This window comes from Haemaphysalis longicornis, unplaced genomic scaffold (genome assembly GCF_048455015.1).
Source record: "Haemaphysalis longicornis isolate Haplotype H1 unplaced genomic scaffold, Haemaphysalis longicornis Haplotype H1 scaffold_3, whole genome shotgun sequence".
NCBI lineage: Eukaryota > Metazoa > Arthropoda > Arachnida > Ixodida > Ixodidae > Haemaphysalis > Haemaphysalis longicornis.
Window position 1 is genome coordinate 94,830,866 of NW_027526335.1, and position 17,562 is coordinate 94,848,427.

Below are 17,562 nucleotides of genomic sequence, written 5' to 3' on the forward strand. Positions count from 1 at the left end.
CGGTTCAGGAAAGGAAACGGTTGAGCCACAAACACCAGGCATGGGCGACAGTATTGGCCACCACAACGGCGCGCTAGGATGCAGGGATTTGTTGAATGTTTAAAGACTAAAAATTTCCTTCCCCACCAAAACGTATGCGACCGGAGCGGCTGAAACCGCCACCCGGGCGAAACAAGCGATAAGTACTGCAGTCGAGAGAACGGAAGCACCGATTTCAGACGGACAGGGTAAAGGGGGTGCAGCGAATTGCAAGTGGCAGGCCGGCAGCAGAGCACGAAGCCAGTGTACAGCGGTACTGGACAACTGGCTTCCGCGTAAACGGAGCGAACAAACATCGCCTGTTTTAAATGCAGAGCATTTCTTTAACTCCCGATGTCACCCGTTCTTGGCGTCCGTAGTTGTCCGCATCGCTCGCCTCGACATGCCCGGCTCAGACGTTTCGCTATCGGCACGATCAACATTCGATAGCGCGCCCAGGCACGTTTCAAGGACACTCTCTCCCCTCTATCGGACTCAAGATGTGCCGAGGCTGCCAATTTTACTGCTGACGAGCGCTCTCTCGTCAGCAGTTGCAACAAGTGCAACAACATTAACGTAACGCAAACTACTTAACGTCGTGCGCCCCCGGAAATGTTCTGAATTTGATCGTGCCCCTCGCGAGGGGGATGTTTCACTGCGTCGCCATGCGAACAGCTTGCCACGCTTTAGTTTCAGTTCCGTTTGTGGGGGATACCAGCATACGACATTTGTTTTTTTTTAATTTCACGTTGACCACCAAATGAGGCGTATTTTTTTTTCGAAATGAACCTAATCCACAAACCAAAACTAAGTCAGATAAAACTGCACTGCCAAGAAAATCGCGGCAACTTTCCCCTAAAAAAATGTGGCGAATAAATAGCTGAGACAATTCCCTGCAAACGTGTACTCAGATCTTACTTCGTGTGGAAAATGAACGAGACCCTGCTGTGGCACGGATCAAATGATGCAAATTCATTTGCCCAATGGGATTTCGCATTTGGTGTGACGTTTCGGGCTGTTTTGTGCGTTTTTGCATCACTTGTTTTTTTTTTTTTTTTTTTGCTTTTGAGAGCTGGCTTATTATGAGTTTAGAGAGCAATGAGGAGATCGGCAAATAATCAGCCGCCACACGTCTACGATAACGTGAACGGAAGGGAACGAAATGAAACTGAGAGGTGTGATACTATCATTTTGTCTCGTCTCCCTCGTCCTTACGGAGTAAATCTGGTTATTATTATTGTTATTACTCCCATATTTCTCATTTCCTACCTAACAAATTAGCTGCCTCTTACAAGCCATGGCAAGCCATGGAAGATGATATGAGCAGGCTTCTTGTGAAGCGTTTTGGAAATTTATCACAAGGCAATGAAGAGCTTCATGAGTGTTTTCAGGCGTGACCGAATACGTACCCGACGGAGCCATTCGAAAAGAGTTGCTAATGCTGCCAAGCGGACTCACCGGCTCTTCATGTATAGTTTTACTGTTCTTTAAGCTCTGCTGCATGTTTATTGCCTTTTTTGCTTAAAACAGTATGTATACCGTCCTTGAAAGTCGATTCCAATAAAATTTTCATAAGAATGCCGCACCAACTTGTCTGTTTGAACTGAGTACGAGCCAAACCTGAACTTATCCTAATATTCCTCAAATTCTCCGCATAATTCTTAATTATTTGTCGCTATACATTTCCCCTAGCTGACATGTGAAACATGTCATTTAATAGTTCTGACAGCACTGCATTTAGGTCCGGTTCCAAACTTTCGTTTTTTCCCCTCAAATTCCCCTTAGGTGGATTTGGCTCTTTTCGAAAAAAAAAAAGCCTCAAATAGCTATCAAGCCCAGGATTCATATGGCAGTGCTTTAGAATGTCTGCGAGGGGAGAAGAGAGGTGGCGCGGGGAAGGGGGTACGGCCCACCCTCTGGGTACGTCCCTGGTGCAAGCCTAGTTAACACATCTGCGAAAATGCACTGACTACATATGAACGCTCCTCACGAAACTATGCTTCAGGTTATTTCAACTGGGAAGCGACGTCCGAAATTTCTTGGAAGGAAGCAACGCGGCTTGCATGCTCCACCTCGGGCATGTATCGCTGTTCACTCTCAAAAAAAAAAATTACCATACCTTCGTAAAGAACTTTGAGAGAAGCGCGAAAGATAAAAGTGCGTCCAACCTATCTTCGTGCCTTCAAAGTCTGAAATCGCAAACGGAAAACGAACCCATGCGACGATTTTTTCCGCACTAAGTAAACGCGTCTACGAACGGCGTAGATGTATACCCTAATCTGGTTTATAAAATAAAGCTACACTATTGTGCTCCTTCTTCATTGTCAATGCCTGTGTTGTCTTATCTTGAACTGTTCCTTTCTCGCGATTTTCAAGTAACCATTTTGACACAATGGAAGCGCGTTTCACGTGCGCGCCGTGTGTCCAGAGAGAGATCTCGTTAGAGCTGTTGTCAAGCTCGTCTAGAGGGAAATGCGTTAGTTTTTGACAGAACGCCACCAGTCCCACTTAGAAAACTTTCGCTTTAAGAACGACATATTGACAGGGCCCAGACTCGCAACAAGAACTGCTAGCATTGTGTTTAAAATGTATATTTGCTGATTGCAAGGCTTGTGTTCCGTAAGGTATGTTGATTTTTAGGGTAACGATAAAACAGTTGCAAGCAATTAATTGCTTGCAGTGAAATACTTGCAACTTAATATATGACATTAACAAACCATTATTAATTGGGCAGGAGTGGTTGGAGGTCAATGGATGAGGCCTTCGTCCTGCAGTGCGCCTGAGTAGAATGATTGTTATTATTATTATGATTATTGTTATTGGAAGAATCTTACCCATCAACGCTGCAATTACTACGTACAGCAGAAATACAGCATGATTTTAAACTTCGTAGACTTAACGTCCGTGGGGCAACTAAATATTATCAAAAACAGCTCTCAAGATATCTTATATCTTTGCTTTTCAGACATTCAGAACGCGCGAGTATCGTTGTCTGATATTTCTTTTGTCAAACCCGACAAGCTTCATCCTCCTTTCTTAGTTTCTGCTCCCGTCTCGATTCAGCGATGTATACAGTGCCTCACTGAACAATAAGGAATTCTGTCCCTACTGTTATGCCCGTGGTGATTACATAGGCTTGTATAACTTTTTTTTTTCGTTTGATTGGTTAACATTTTGAGAACCCCCTGATTGCGGTGCACAGGCCGAACAGTTCACTGAAATAGTCAAAAGCGGCATGAATCAGTTTGTTCCCAAGTGCAAACCCTGACATTCAAAACACCCCTTCTTGTTCTCTAATGAACTTCTTACCGCCCTTAAGTAAAAGACCGCTGCTACAGCAAATGTAAGACAACCCGGCTTGATGAATGGAAAGAGGACCTCCACTCTTAGCGTTACATATGTGCAAGCCAATATGGGCGCAAGTAGCGCTCCTATCTTGATTGCGTGGAGAGCAGCGTAATTCTCAGCCTGCAACATTTGGGAGATATATTTGATCCGGTAATAATAACCTACATGAGCACATCCGTCTTGTTGATTCCTCTGGGGAAGAAGCTAATGATTTCGCCAACCGTTTTGCGCAGCATTTCGGTTCTACATATGGCCAGCGAGATGACTGTGAAATAGCCGTAATGTTGAATCATGTACAGGGCTCTAGCTTAGTACTATTTGACGAGAAGTTGGTTCTTGAGAGTGTAAGGCGCATGAAACCATCGCGGTCGTGTGGCCCTGACAGAATACCTCCTGCTATTTTAAAAACATACGGCAGCATTTTTGTTCCTGTTTTTACTTCGATATTCAATCACTGTCGAAAAACAAACGAGGTCCCTCGTCAGTAGAAAATTTCTCGAGTGCGTCCCATTTTCAAGTCAAGCACCAAATCTGATGCAAAAAATTATAGAACACTCTCTCCAAGCTTTTTCAGACAGTGCTCCACAAAGTACTGGCAAGTTCTGTACGACACCTTTGCACAACAGCACGGTTTTATGTCAAGAAGGTCGACAACAACTAATCTCCCCTGCGTGATGGAGTAGGCCTCGGCTGCAGGTTTCTAGAGAAGCCAGTTGGACGTTGTGTACTGTGACCTGAGCAAAGCATTTGATATTGTTTGCCACGCCTTGTTACTTGATAAGAGTTTGCAGTTGGGCAATGATACACCACTCGTGGCATTGGTGGGTTGTTATCTAGGCATTCGGTTCAGTTTCATTAGCGTTAGCGGGCAGACGTCCACGATGTACAGAACAACCAGGGGTGCGCCCCAAGACTGCGTGTTGGGCCCTCTCTTGTTTTCCACTTTTGTAAACAATGTATCAGCCGGAATTTCAAAAAAAAATATTATTTTCGTCTCTACGGTGACGATATCGAAATATTCAGACGCATTGAGTCCATCGATGACTGTTGCCGTGGAGCAAGATATATTCTGCTGTGCTGAATAGTGCTCAAGTAACAGATTAAAGCTCAATCCTGGGAAAACAAAGGCCATGTCTTATCGGCGAAAAACGAACCACATTTTTTTCGCTACAGTATTGACGGCGACTTTCTGTCTAGAGTTGACGAGATCAAAGACCTCGGACTGCTCTTCGACAGCGCCTCAACTTGATTTATTGATTGATCATTATAATATATTCAATACACCTTATCGGCACGCGTGTAAGCATGGAGAATAGGAAATTGCAGAACATGGTGGTGCAGGGACGATTTTCCTCCAAAAAGAAAATCGCCTGAATAATGGCTAGTGACAGCATCTCTAACCCGCGAAAATGCGAAGACTGCTCTTAAAGCAAACATTTTACGAGCTGCACCGTTATTTCTATACGCGCACAGTGGGCCGTCATGTTAACTACCAGGTCTGGTAGCCGCTGCACTTAAGTTTGCGCAGGGAATGTACCAAAAAAGAAACGCGCCTAAGTACGAGCCATCTAACGAACGTTTTAATTTATCTCGAAAAGCAACATAACAAGTAGCTTTTCAGCAACGCAATCGGTCCTGTTTGGTTGGAAGCCACTCCGCCTGTTCCGCATAAAACTCTCCCTAATTCCTGGGGACATGTTTCGTTATAACAGTGTCCGCAGATGCACAGCGAGAGCAGCGGGCCTAATTACAGTAAGCGCGAGCCCCGTTCGCTAGTTGTTTATTGTCGAGCGCTGGCAGCTCCCAATAAACTCGAGCGCGTAGTGAAGCGCGCCAGTTTAATGAATTTGCCTCGCTGTAACGAAGGATGCCGCAGTAATTGAAATCGCCCGGGGTTCTAGTTAGCCTGCATGATGCTGTAAGGACACTGGCTCCGCGCTTGCTTGTCTGGACGCCCGCCCGTTCCCCTCTCAGCACCATGTACCTCATTCATTTATCAACCAGCTCCATCATTTGCTGAGAAGGGGGAATCCACGCGAACCGCCTCGTTGACACTGCCGAAAAAGGCGTAAGGATGCTGTCCCAACTTAGCAATGCGTGTGCGTGTGCGAGGGAAAGAGAGAGAGAGAGAGGATGAGGTGGAAGGAACGCGAGAAATTGGACCTTAGAATGATTCAAGGTTTTTTTGAAACTGTCCTGCTGTACTTTCAGGAAACTTTGGAATATCTGAAACGCTTTTAAAACATGGTCAGTTAGCTACTTCCCTGCGCACATCACATAGCTTAGAAGCTCAATAAAAGAGTTTGTCTTCTTTTATTCTGGTTTTTCGTCAAGCATTATATACTCTCATTGTACAAATTGGTCCCATTGTCCGAGTTCTTGTGTGATGTCACATACAACGGGTCGCCGTTGTTCGCCGGCTTCCTTTCGGTTGCCGTAGGAACGCATTCTATAGTCGCTGTAAATAAAATCCCCACCAATGCCATGCAACGGCTAAAAAAGATGTCTGCTGCGGTGGAGTATTCCGGGGGATACCTTCTGCGCCGGCAACAACTGCTACTTTTCGCAATTGCGCCTGGTACGGAGAAAAGAACGAAAACGGTTGTCAGCTCCGCGGCAGGGCTCTTTAGTTAGGTAAATGCACCTATCAAAACAGCAGAGCTCGCTACGTCAAAAGTTTAAAAAAAGAACGCATTCGCAATGCGGAAAGGCTAACTGAAAAATGCAACCAATTTCACTTTGGTTAGAATTCGCCAATGCATAGCATGCGACAGCTAGAATAAAAAAAAATACTCATGGAGCCTTAGGCTAGTTGACATAGGCGGGATTCATATAACATTTGTGCAACAGCCTGAATCTTTAACAGCTTGCTCTGTCATTTTCTTACTCCACTCGGTCCCTGTGGATCACCTTAGCCAGAACTTCCCGGCTAAAAAAAAAGTGAAGAAAGGAAACATTTTTAAAACTGTTAAATTTGCATCTTGTCTGCACAGGACATTTAGAAATGCGAATAATGAAACATGGCAAAACCAGCGCAGCTAGAGACAGGACGCAAAGGAAGAGAGACAGGACTATAGCGCCGGTCCTGTGTCTTTCTGTGTCCGTGAACTGGTGTGCTGGCCTACTGTGTACTTGCTGTGTACTGTACTGGGTAGACTGTACTGTGTACTGTGTGCTGTGTACTGCTGTACTGAAATACTGTGTACTGGTTCTGTGTGCTGGTTGTGTGTGCTGGTTCTGTGTGCAGCGCTGGTCCCGTGTGTTTCTTCCTTTGTGCGCTGTCTCTAGCTGCGCTGTTTTTATCACATTTGATTGCTCTAACCAACTGGCCCACATTCAAGCATTGATGCGAGTAAGTCGAGTATACTTGAGCTCTTGAATTTCACGCAGACCAATGGCTTGTTCTGTGAATACAGAACACTTGCAAAAAAATGCTTCAGCTAGAGGCTGAGCACAAAAGCGGGTCATTAGGAAGCGGCAATCAGTAAACCGGATCGCGCAACCGCGGATCTCGTTTTTCATGCCACAGAACTTAAGCATGCTGCTCAGTTCTTTGTTGAGAACCTTTTTATGGAGGACAACCGTATTTAGCCACGAAGCAGATATTACGAATGAAGCTAAGCCTAACGAGTATCTCCGCTCCACTTCGCAGGTGTGCATCATTGCGAGCTTTCTTCTCTGCTGGATCCCGTACTTCACCGTGCATAACGTGCGCATCCACAGCCACTACTGCATCAAGGTACCCCGCGGAGTGATCGTGTTCGCCGAGACAGTCGCGCTGATCAACAGCGCGGTGAACCCCATCTTCTACGGGCTCTTCAACGTGCACATCCGCCGTGGTCTCTGCGACATTCTGCCTTGGTCCAGTAATGCTTCCCGGAACCGAAGCATCAGTGGCCGCGATTCCACGTTCCGTATAGGCGGTGCTGCCGTGGGCCGCACCGCGCCTGTGTCCACGACCACCTGTGCCCTCGATGCCGGCTCGCTGGCGAGCCCAGCGCTGGCGAAGCGCCAGTCAAGCCGGCAGTACAGCCTGCGGTGTATGGACGTATCCTCGCTGCCCTTAGTGGCGCTCAATGGGAACACTACTGCAGTCGCTCAAGTGTGAACTGGAACCTGCGTTTGAATTGGTGTTCGTTCAAGTAACAGTGTCTCGTGGCATCTCATTGCTCGTGTATCATCTCATCAGGCTCCTTCTGAACACTGCTGTCATTGGAGAGAATGAGGAGAGGAGAGATTGTGTTATAACTGTGACGTTGCTCAAATGAAGGCTCTTAATAATACTCCGAATTATCCGGACAGACGTCCTTTTGCTTAAGGTGTAGTGTTATTGCACCACTTTTTAAGCATTGCGGAAGCAATTGAGGTAATGTTACACGGTAATGCGTTATAGTTCAGAATGTGGCTGGTACGGATTCTGAGACTACCGAAGGTTGGCTTCAAACAGCCGGAGATAGTGTTACAAGAGGAATTTTGAAAACGCACATGACTATGACTGCAGCCGGACGTCAGTCAGAACGTTCGTTCGATGTGAATAAAGCGGTAACCGCGCGCACGCACCCGTTCGCTCGGTTCCACACCCGTTATCGTGTCGACGCGCCCAAGCGTGTGACGAGTTTACAGTGAACGTATTATAGTTCACTGTAACCAGTGAGAGGGCAAGCACCCACACGGAGGCGACGGGTCCGCCCCTTCGCCTCCGGGTCCGCCTTGTCGACATGGCCCGACCGCACAGCGCCAAACACTACTGACATCGCAACCCACATAAACGTCGGTTTGTCATCCTACAGCAGAGCAACATCACCTTTAATGCCAGCTTCCAACAAAAACACAGCTGCATCGCCGCTTCGCAAGGCACACACGACGGCTGAGAGCCTCCGGCGACGAAGTTTTATTGCGTCCGTTGTTATTCACCGATAGCGTATTTTGCTGGTGTGGCACGGAGGAAGCGCATGTAGCCGAAAAACCTTTGCGGCTAACGAAGCAACTACGCCGATTTATCACAACGAGGAGACGGGCAGCGGCAGCGACGCTGTTGTTTGCGGCCACCGGCGGATTCATCCGCTGCCGCCGCCGCCCACCCGGCCTGGGATAAGGTGGCTACCTGGGAAATGGAAGCGCGTCGAGCGGCGGCTCTGATTGGTCCCGGCCGGTAGGCGCGCAGGAGAGAGCGACCATCGAGAACGCGACGCGCTTCGCCTCGCTGGAGTGAACTAGAATACTTGGTATTCTAGTTCACTCTAGCCTCGCGCCCGGTGTCCGGCCGTCGCGAGATGGCGCACGGGCACCTGAGCGCGTGGAATTGATTGATTGATTGTAGGGTTTAACGCGCCGACGCAACGCAGGCGATGAGGCGCGCCGTAGTGGAGGGCTCCGGATTAATTTTGACCACCTGGGGATCTTTAACGTGCGCCGAAATCTCGTACACACGGGCGTTTTTGCTTTTCGCCTCCATCAGAAAAGCGGCCGCCGCGGCCGGGAATCGAACCCGCGACCTCGTGCTCAGCAGCGCAACGCCTTAGCCACTGAGCCACCGCGGCGGGTGAGCGCGTGGAATCGAGCGCGCAAGCGCGTGCGTGTGGTTATCTCTTAAAGCGTGTCTGAAATACCAAGATTGCTGCCGTTTTCGCGGTAAAATACGTAGTGTTGAAATTTCGTAGGGGTTCGTGTAATTTGCATTCCGACTTTGAATTCAACATTTGCGCATTTCGCCCCGGGATATATGTCATGATACATTTTACTAATAAATAAATAGAATCAAGTCCTATTTGTCAGTCTACTGTTTTTTCAATCAGATACATACATTCTGTGGCATAGCCATTGTGCATTGTCTCAAAGCAGAAACTCCTGCCAGCATCTCCCGGTAAGGTCAAGGCTTGTCGAGGTACATAGGTACGATGTGTTTACCTGAGCGTAGAGAAAATTACGGCCCATATTTGTAACGAACAACGTCGTGGTGAGCCTACCTTTCGCTGGTACGTCTAGGTTCGTTCTCCAGAAATGGGTCGCTGCTGTATAATAGTCGGTCAACCATGCACTGGGTCAATACTTGACGTCGTTCGATTGTCAATATAGAAAATTTACTCGATGTTGATTAGTGCAATGGTTCCGACGAGCTAGGCGCGATAAAATCTGTACTATATACCGTTGGTGTTGGCCCGACAGTGCAAGAAAAGAGAGTGAAGTTTTCACTCAACATCTTCATGAGGGCGAATTTGAGGTAGCTCGTCAAACAACATGACCATGAAGTATCATTAGGGAGCACTACACCACGGATCTGTCCTCTGCGGCTTTGCACTGCGACATTCAGCTATGATTTTGGGATTTATGAGCGCACTGGGGGGGGGGAGGGGGGGGGGGGCTGTTGGTACTCAGAAGCTATTGTGTGCGAACAGCGCATGTACTAAAATACTACTCGAAGTTGCCGAAAACACGTTCGGGCAGTGGGTTATATAGGTTCAACATTGATCCTGGGCTTGAGCATATTGCAGTGCTTATTTTGATTCCATCGTAGGCAATTCGATAGCTCGCCACGCTTATAACGACGGAGATCGGTTTTAACAGTGCCTAGCACGTCACATGTTCCCGTAAACATCACGTAATATCACGTAAAACTAGGCACGAGCAGTGCTCCCGCCAATATGACGTAAAGTAGTCACGCGACATTTTCTGCAAAAACCCCGCAATGCCCTCACGTGGAATGTTCCCGCTAAACCACGTTAAGCTAGTCACGTGACATGTTCCCACCAAACATCGTGTAAGGTCAATCACATGAGTTGGCCTACACTCGGAGACAACTTAAGAACAGCAACTGAAGATCCCCTGCGCCTTATCGCCGCAGCCGGCTATTACTTCGCGCGGCGCAAAAAGTTTCTTACTCCGAGTATTTTGAATGTGACACGAGTGGATTCCGCGATTTCTCGAACTTAATCGGCTTATAAATTCCTGCAGCTATGACAAAATAACTAAGTGTGAAATAGAAGACAGTGTTACGCATTAAGCGCAATCTCCTTTCAAAACGTGCGCGCGCGTTGACATCCGGGTCGGTCGCTTCGGTGGTGTGATAGACTACATGAACTATTTGCGTTCTTAACTTGTACCCGAGTATAGGCACGTTAAGCCGACGTTTCCATCGCAAGCAGCAGCGCCGTTTTCTATATCCTTGTGGTTCGGGGGGCAATTTCTTGTAGGAAAGATGTCACGCATATCCCGGGCTCGGTTCGTAACATTCATAGCACGTAAGTGTCGGCGCCCTGTCCTAGACAGCAACAGCCGGGATTATCACGAGTCACGCACGCGCACCCACACAAAGAAGGCATCTAAGGTAACGTCATGATAACAAGGCCGAGAAGAACGAACAGTTTAAGTGGCGCAGACGAAAATGCGTTAGCTGTTGATATTGTAGCCGACCAATCAGGTTGCAGATAATACGAATGGCAGGAAGCAACCGATGCATTCATCACGGCCGTCACACCGTGACTCAGTGTCAACCCCATAGATCGCTGGCACGGCGTGCTGCAGGCAGTGGGTGATAACGAGTCGAGGAATCGCCACTTCATTACTGACACCCTAGCGTGCGTTACAGACAACTTTAGTAGGAAAAGTGCTGCGCTCACAGCGGCCTCTGTCCGGTACAACGTGCCTATAGCAACAGCGATTCCTCGCCAACCATCTGCGAGAGCACCGAGTGACGTAACCTCTTCGCAACATACGCACGTAGATTGTGTGCGGTCCGCTCTCCTCTCTCTGAGCAACGGACAAGTGTGAAGGCGGAACTTGGCCGTAACATCGCAGGCGAGTAAAAGCTTGGAACAGACGGCGCGGCGATGGATCCCTCGCCTCCTCTATTCCTTACGTACGTGCTCCTGCCATGGGAAGGCCGAAGAAGGTCCGGATTACCGAAGAATAAGTTCCTTACCAAGAGCGCACAAGCACCGCTGTTTACTCTAGCCTTCCACCACCAGTGCAAGCTGAGCCCATTTTTTGAAACTTTCCTAATTGGCTAAGCCAGCGCGTTCAAGCGCTTGCGATTCAAAAAATTGGGTAATTTCTGACACCTCGGGAACGGTTGTTCGGTCTGCCTCCGAGTTCGCAACCCATCTTTGGTGGCATCGGTTACTGCGGTGGCGGCGATGGCCGCGGTAGCGTACACCTGAGGCGGTTCTGGTGATTGGCTGGGTGCGAATACGGTCTGGTTGAGTTCATTAAAAGTATTAGTGAGGCTGTTAACAGGAAAGATCTTCTTGGTCGAGGCTTTCGTGGGGAAAACGTGGCAACCCGGTTGCAGCGATGTGGAGAGCGCTTGAACTGACAGGGAGAGCAAGCGTCCAGCACACACGCAGCAAGTTAAATGAAGGCTTGATCGAAACGCTTGTATAGGCAAAGCTTTTCCAATCTAATAAATCTGGTGGCAATTTTCACACTTCTCAACATTGTTGAGCAAAATGAAAACATTGGCATAATTGAGGCAAGACATCAATACCGAAGGAATATTTGTATCGTTCTTTTAATTAAAAATACGTGGTTGCTTAATTTTCCCGATATTCAATTAAAAGAACACCGTGAAAAAAAAAAAGCACTCGTGGTTCCCCCTCGTGGCAAAAGAGGCACCAAGTGGGGGCGCCACGGGCGCTTAAGTTCAAAAGTAGCAAAAGGCAGATGGCGCGAGCAGTGAAACACGGCAAAAATGAATTGTGAATAGGAATCGATCTGATGGCTTTAAGAAGTTCTACGAAGCTTAGCCTTGCGATTAGGGAACGCCAGGGAGATTCGCTATTAACATTAGAGTTCGCGACATGAAGTCAGTGAAGCTGGGAAAATTTCTATGTTCATTAAAGGAACACCTAAGTGATTTGCAAATATTGCGGGATTATTAGCGCACAATATAGTCCGGGGTCTCTATGCCATGTTTCAACCACTTTCGCTGCATTTACGAGGCTTAATTCCGTATAAAAATCAACTGGGAAATGCTATCCTCCTCTCTGCATCCTCTCTGATTGCTTGGCTTGACTTGCCTACTGCGTGGCGTGCCTATCATCTGACAGAATCAGTCGGCCAGCGTTTCGTCGGCCCGCGGCCGGCGGGTCGTTGCAATTCGTTCGCCCAGTTGAAACTACCCCGCGGCATGTTTGTGCCAGGAAAAAATTGCCTTTGGTTTGTTAGTTTCTAGACTGTATCTAGCTCCAAGTCGAAGTCGCTCCACAAAAGGCCACATGCCACGCTAGTAAATATCTAAGGCCGTTAAAGGCGGGAGAATAGTCAGCGAAGTTCATATGGGTGCTAAGGAGTTAAAATAAACCGAAACATTTATCGTACAACGTAAAACCAGGGTGCAGAAAGTACTTTTTTTGCGCTCGGTTAACTAGTTAAGCGGTCAGCAGCACCATCACACATGTGTCAACGCTTTTCCGCCGAAGGAACGCAGTCCCTAGGCGTGAAATATTGTGGGAATTTCGGGGACGCTTACTGCACTAGCGCTACACAAAAAATATTCATCTAAGCTGCCTGAACTGCTCAAAACTAAATGGAAATGTCAACTGGCGATACATTATATACGTTTTATTCGCGCCTTTGGCATCGCTGGCGTATGGTCTATCTGGAGCACAAGGTTTGTTAATTTGCAAGTCGGTAGTTCGAATCCCCGATACTGCAGTGTTTTTTTAACTTGATTCATTTGTTTTTGGCCAATGGATTCCTTCCTCCCCGACCCAGTTTGCAGAACTCGTGTAGCCTGACACTGACGCACTGGCGAGTTCTGTTGGCGTGATGTTGCCATAAGCGCAGAATGCTTGCGAGCGAAGTCCAGAATCAGCCGCCCCTTGGCTTGGTGCGAACACTCCTCTTACGATACAGGCACGAGCTAGGCAAGCTGCAAAGAAGGGGGAAAGCGCATCACATTTGAATGTCTGCGGTGACACGGAGGGCGTTCATCCACTGCATACGCCTCGGCTAGCTATTGTTACGATTCCAAGACGTGCTGCTATGCTTATCGACGCATTTTACAGCCGATAACATGGCAGAAGCGGGGTATACCAGTTACTGAAATATCGAGAATACTCATCCAACAATCACGTCGGAAGCATGTTGTTTCACAGAACCGAAACCTAAACTAGTTTGAATTTTAATCACGGACATCGTCCAATCACGTAGCACCTTTTATTTATGTCACTAGGGTTAGTCGGTGCAGCCGCCGCAAACCTCGCAGGGTAGTTTTTCTTCTTTCACGCCTTATAAACTAAATGCCACCTTATCACCCGGATAAACAATGAAAATTGTGTTTATTTGAGCAAGTCTACGCAGCGGAAGCACAAAAAAAGCGCTTGACAAATTCCCTTCAGTGTCCCTTCAAAGCAGATTCGACTCTACCAACAATGAATGCACAATGTAACCCTGTTGATAACTGCGGCAACGGTACTTGCGCCGTGAGCGAATCAATTCCTGTGGCGCTGGCTAAAAACTTAGATTGAAATCAACAATGGTGGAAGGTGGTGTCCCAGAGGCATAAAAGTAATGCTTGAAAGTGATTTAAAAGAGCAGAAGCAGCGAAATGGTATTTAAAACATGCATTAAGTATCCATGCTTAAAGGGGCCATGAAGACAAAATACAAGTTTGGTTCATTAGAAAGACTGCTCTGTCGTGATAACAATGATGCCGATATCATCACAAACTTCGAAAAAATAACGGAGATATTAAAGAAAACGCGTGGAGGAGTGGCGACTCGCTAGCCCGTTTCCGGCAACTTTTTTATGACGTCACAGAATCTTGTTTGGGCGATTGACAGTGGCCGAACTGATCAATCGTCAGGACACATGACTTGACGATTGTAGTGGGCCACTAGTTCCGTTTGATCGAATCACTTGAATGCTAACCTGCAGCTAAGACACTGAAAATTATGTTTTTAGTGATGGCCCATGTGACGTCCCTACTGCCGATAACACGTCGCTGTGGCGCGAAATTTGAAAGTTCCTAAGTATTTCTTGCGTTTTATCGGTTAAAAAACGTTTTTCGTGGCCGGAATGGAGCTGAGTGAGGTACTGAAGCCCAACTCTTTCAAGTTATCCAAAGTTGTATTTTGTCTTCATGGACCCTTTAAAGGAGTACTGACACAAAATTTTCGTGTTCCGTCTTTTATCGCTGCTATGGGTGCGTATTAGCCCACGTATCATAGGATGGCACATCAGACGGTTGATCGCAGAGTAAACAATAATTTACGGCCTCGTTTCTTCGTGTCATTTTCGCTTTCGACAAAAGGAGCGCCGAGCGGCCGCCAGGACAGGAGGTAGCATCTGACGTCACCATTCTTGTCGCACCGCTGCCAGTCTGGACGCGCGCGCGAGCGAGCGCACGCGCTCGCCCAGACCGACCCAGGTCGTCATCATCCCCGCGCCCTCGGGCAGCATGACGTCAGTCCCAAAACACTGAAATGAACCCATGGTGTAGCAGCGCGCGCCAACCACAGCCAGCTCGTCGGCTACGTCACGGAAGCCCCGACGTTGGCAGTCAGTTTGGGGCACGGAGCAAGGTTTGGGGTAAGTAGCAGATGATGTCATGCTGGCCCGCTCTGGGCTTTCTCATGCGGGCAAAGGTTAAAATGGATTTAAAATATGGTATACTGGACGGCTACTGTGGAAACTTGCTGGAAGATATCTCCTGATAAAAAGAAAGCATTCTACAAACTTGTCTCAGCTTTGACATTTCGTGTCCCTGCTCCTTTAAGAGAGCTTTTCTGGCTACGTCCGTCATTCATGAAGGAATTTTAAATCTTTGGTGGCATTGTTAAAAAACTAAAAGTACAAATTATTTGGCAAATGTTTGTCTAACATGTCCCGGCCATGATAAAGCGCCTACGACCATCACGAGAACTAACAAAGTTATAACATGGCAGCAGGGCAGCTCGCCGTGAAGTTCTGTCTGAACAGCAGGAACCGAAATGCACAAAGGAGGTCAAATACGCTAATTGTGAAGGAGTTGAAATAAATCAATCGATATGTCGCTGTATGTGGCCGCTACCTTAAAGGAGCCATGAAGACAAAATACAAGTTGGGTTTATTAGAAAGACTGCTTAGTCCCGATAACAATGATACCAATATCATCGCAATCTTCGAACCAATAACGGAGATATTAAAGAAAACGTGTGAAGCAGTCGCGACCCCCAAGCCAATTTTTCGCAACTTTTTTATGACGTCACGGAACCTTGTTTTGTGCGATTGGCGGCCGCCTAACTGACCTGTTGCGACCTCACATGACTGGATGTCTATAATGGGGCCTCTAGTAGTTCCATTTGACCGCATCACTTGAATGCTAACGTGCAGTTAATGCACTGAAAATTATGTTTCATTGTTGGCCCGTATGACGTCATTCTTGCTCATAACACGTCACTGTGGCGCAAAATTTGAAAGTTTTAAGTACTTCTTGCTTTTTTTCGTTAAAAAACATCTATTGTCGCTGTAATGAAGCTGAGTGAGACACTGAATCCTAGCTCTTTCAAATTAAACGAAGTTGTATTTTCTTTTCATGGCTCCTTGAAAGAGAAGTTCTCCGATGACACTTTTTCGCAGAGACGTCTACTAAACAGAGCGATATTACAATGTCCTTCGCAACCCAAGAAACTCGCAACGCGTAGAGATCATTATCATAGTCGTCATGGAACTGGAGGGAATAACTGTTCAGGTGCCGTAATAATCCTCAAAGATAGTTGATTAGACAAGAAATGATGATCCTCCGACTCCCGAGAGATCGCTCAACTAATTATGATTCTCTGACCTCCCAGCAAAGATAGCTTCAAAAACTCATAAACCATCTTCGCGACTTGTTCAGTTTCTAGAGGCGCCAATCAAAATGTGACGATGAGTTCACCCGAATAAACCTTTAAATATTGTGACTAAAGCTATTAACTTTGGCTAGTTTGTTCTGGATCATATGCTCCAGTTTGTTTGTTCCAGTTTGTTCCAGTTTGCTAGTTTGTTCTGGATCATATGGATCATATGTTCTCGATCATAGCGAATACGCTTGCACTTCGGACATTTGTTTGTTTTTATGTGTTTTGGTCACTGACTCGGTCTGATGTCATTCCCTTTTCCCTTTTGTTGCCTGTGGCAATAAAGAATGCTCAGTTGTTAGTCAGCGCTCGAGTCTGTGTATTCCTGTCTTGTTTGGCGCTGTAGTTTCTCCATATGACGTTATATAGTCGTAGTCTGGTAGTTCTTTTGCCCTGACGTCAAAAAAATTCCAAAATCTTCAGTTCAAAAAACGTTAAAAGTACGACTGTATACCGTTTTTCATCATAACAAGTCTTCGATTTAGCCTACACATTTCGACGCTCCAACACGCAAACTTATGTTTCCCAATTCTAAAGCGATATCTTTGAGCGAGAAAGTTCGTGCGCCTCAGTAGATGTGGACGCTAAACTAGGCCGTCAGGTTTTCCCCAAATGTCGGTTGTAAAAAACTCCAGAATGCTTGCTGCCTTGATGTCACCAGTCAGTGCACATTCATCCCGTGTACTCCCGTATTTGAGCAAACGCTGCACTGTTCTCTTTTTGAAGATTTAGAATCACGTGCTCGTAAGGTGCTCAGTCTTCTTCCATTTTTCCCCCACAATGGCATCGCTCTGTATAACTAAGCGCTCCTGAGCAGGATATGAGAAGTTTACGACAGGCAATTTCAAAAAGGGCTGTCTCAAAGATGGTAGAGGTCGTCTTCCCAGCACTGAAGTTCAGTGTTTGAGTAATAGGACTGTTGCAAGGAAACGGCGTCCTTCAAACGTAAAAACTTCAGTCATCACTCGAAAAGCGGCGTCCTTCAAAAATAACAACACTAACTCTGCTTTGCCTAAACAATAACGAATGAGCATTTGCTTCTTGGTTTATGTGATTACTACAGAAAAGGCACTCGAAATTCACTGTTTTTTGTGTGTACATCGGGACAAGAAGGCAATTTATTAGCACGGCGAATGCAGGAGTTTTGATGTCTTAAAAGACTAACAATTTTCTTCCTTCGCTAAAGCGAGCTTTTTCAACTCGCCCCATAAGCACATCTGCATTTCGCATTCAGCATTTTCAGTGCTCGTATAAGCCGTTGGGCTTCTGATTCGGCCTTTAAATGCGTGTGAAGACGGCCATAAAGGCAAAATATCAGTTTGGTTCATTAAAAAGGTGTGTTGTGAATGAGCCCGCCCTCAGTAGCTATGCATGATAG

General features: G+C 46.8%; 1 protein-coding gene across 1 annotated transcript in view; it reads left to right on the forward strand.

Moving 5' to 3' along the window:
- Nucleotides 1–9,113, forward strand: part of LOC144173330 (gonadotropin-releasing hormone II receptor-like) — a 159,634-nt gene extending 150,521 nt beyond the window's left edge. The window contains exon 5 of the mRNA XM_077701812.1: nt 7,019–9,113. Coding sequence (XP_077557938.1) covers nt 7,019–7,474 — 456 coding nt within the window. The 3' untranslated portion in view covers nt 7,475–9,113. The remainder of the gene's footprint in view (nt 1–7,018) is intronic.
- Nucleotides 9,114–17,562: the final 8,449 nt, after the last annotated feature.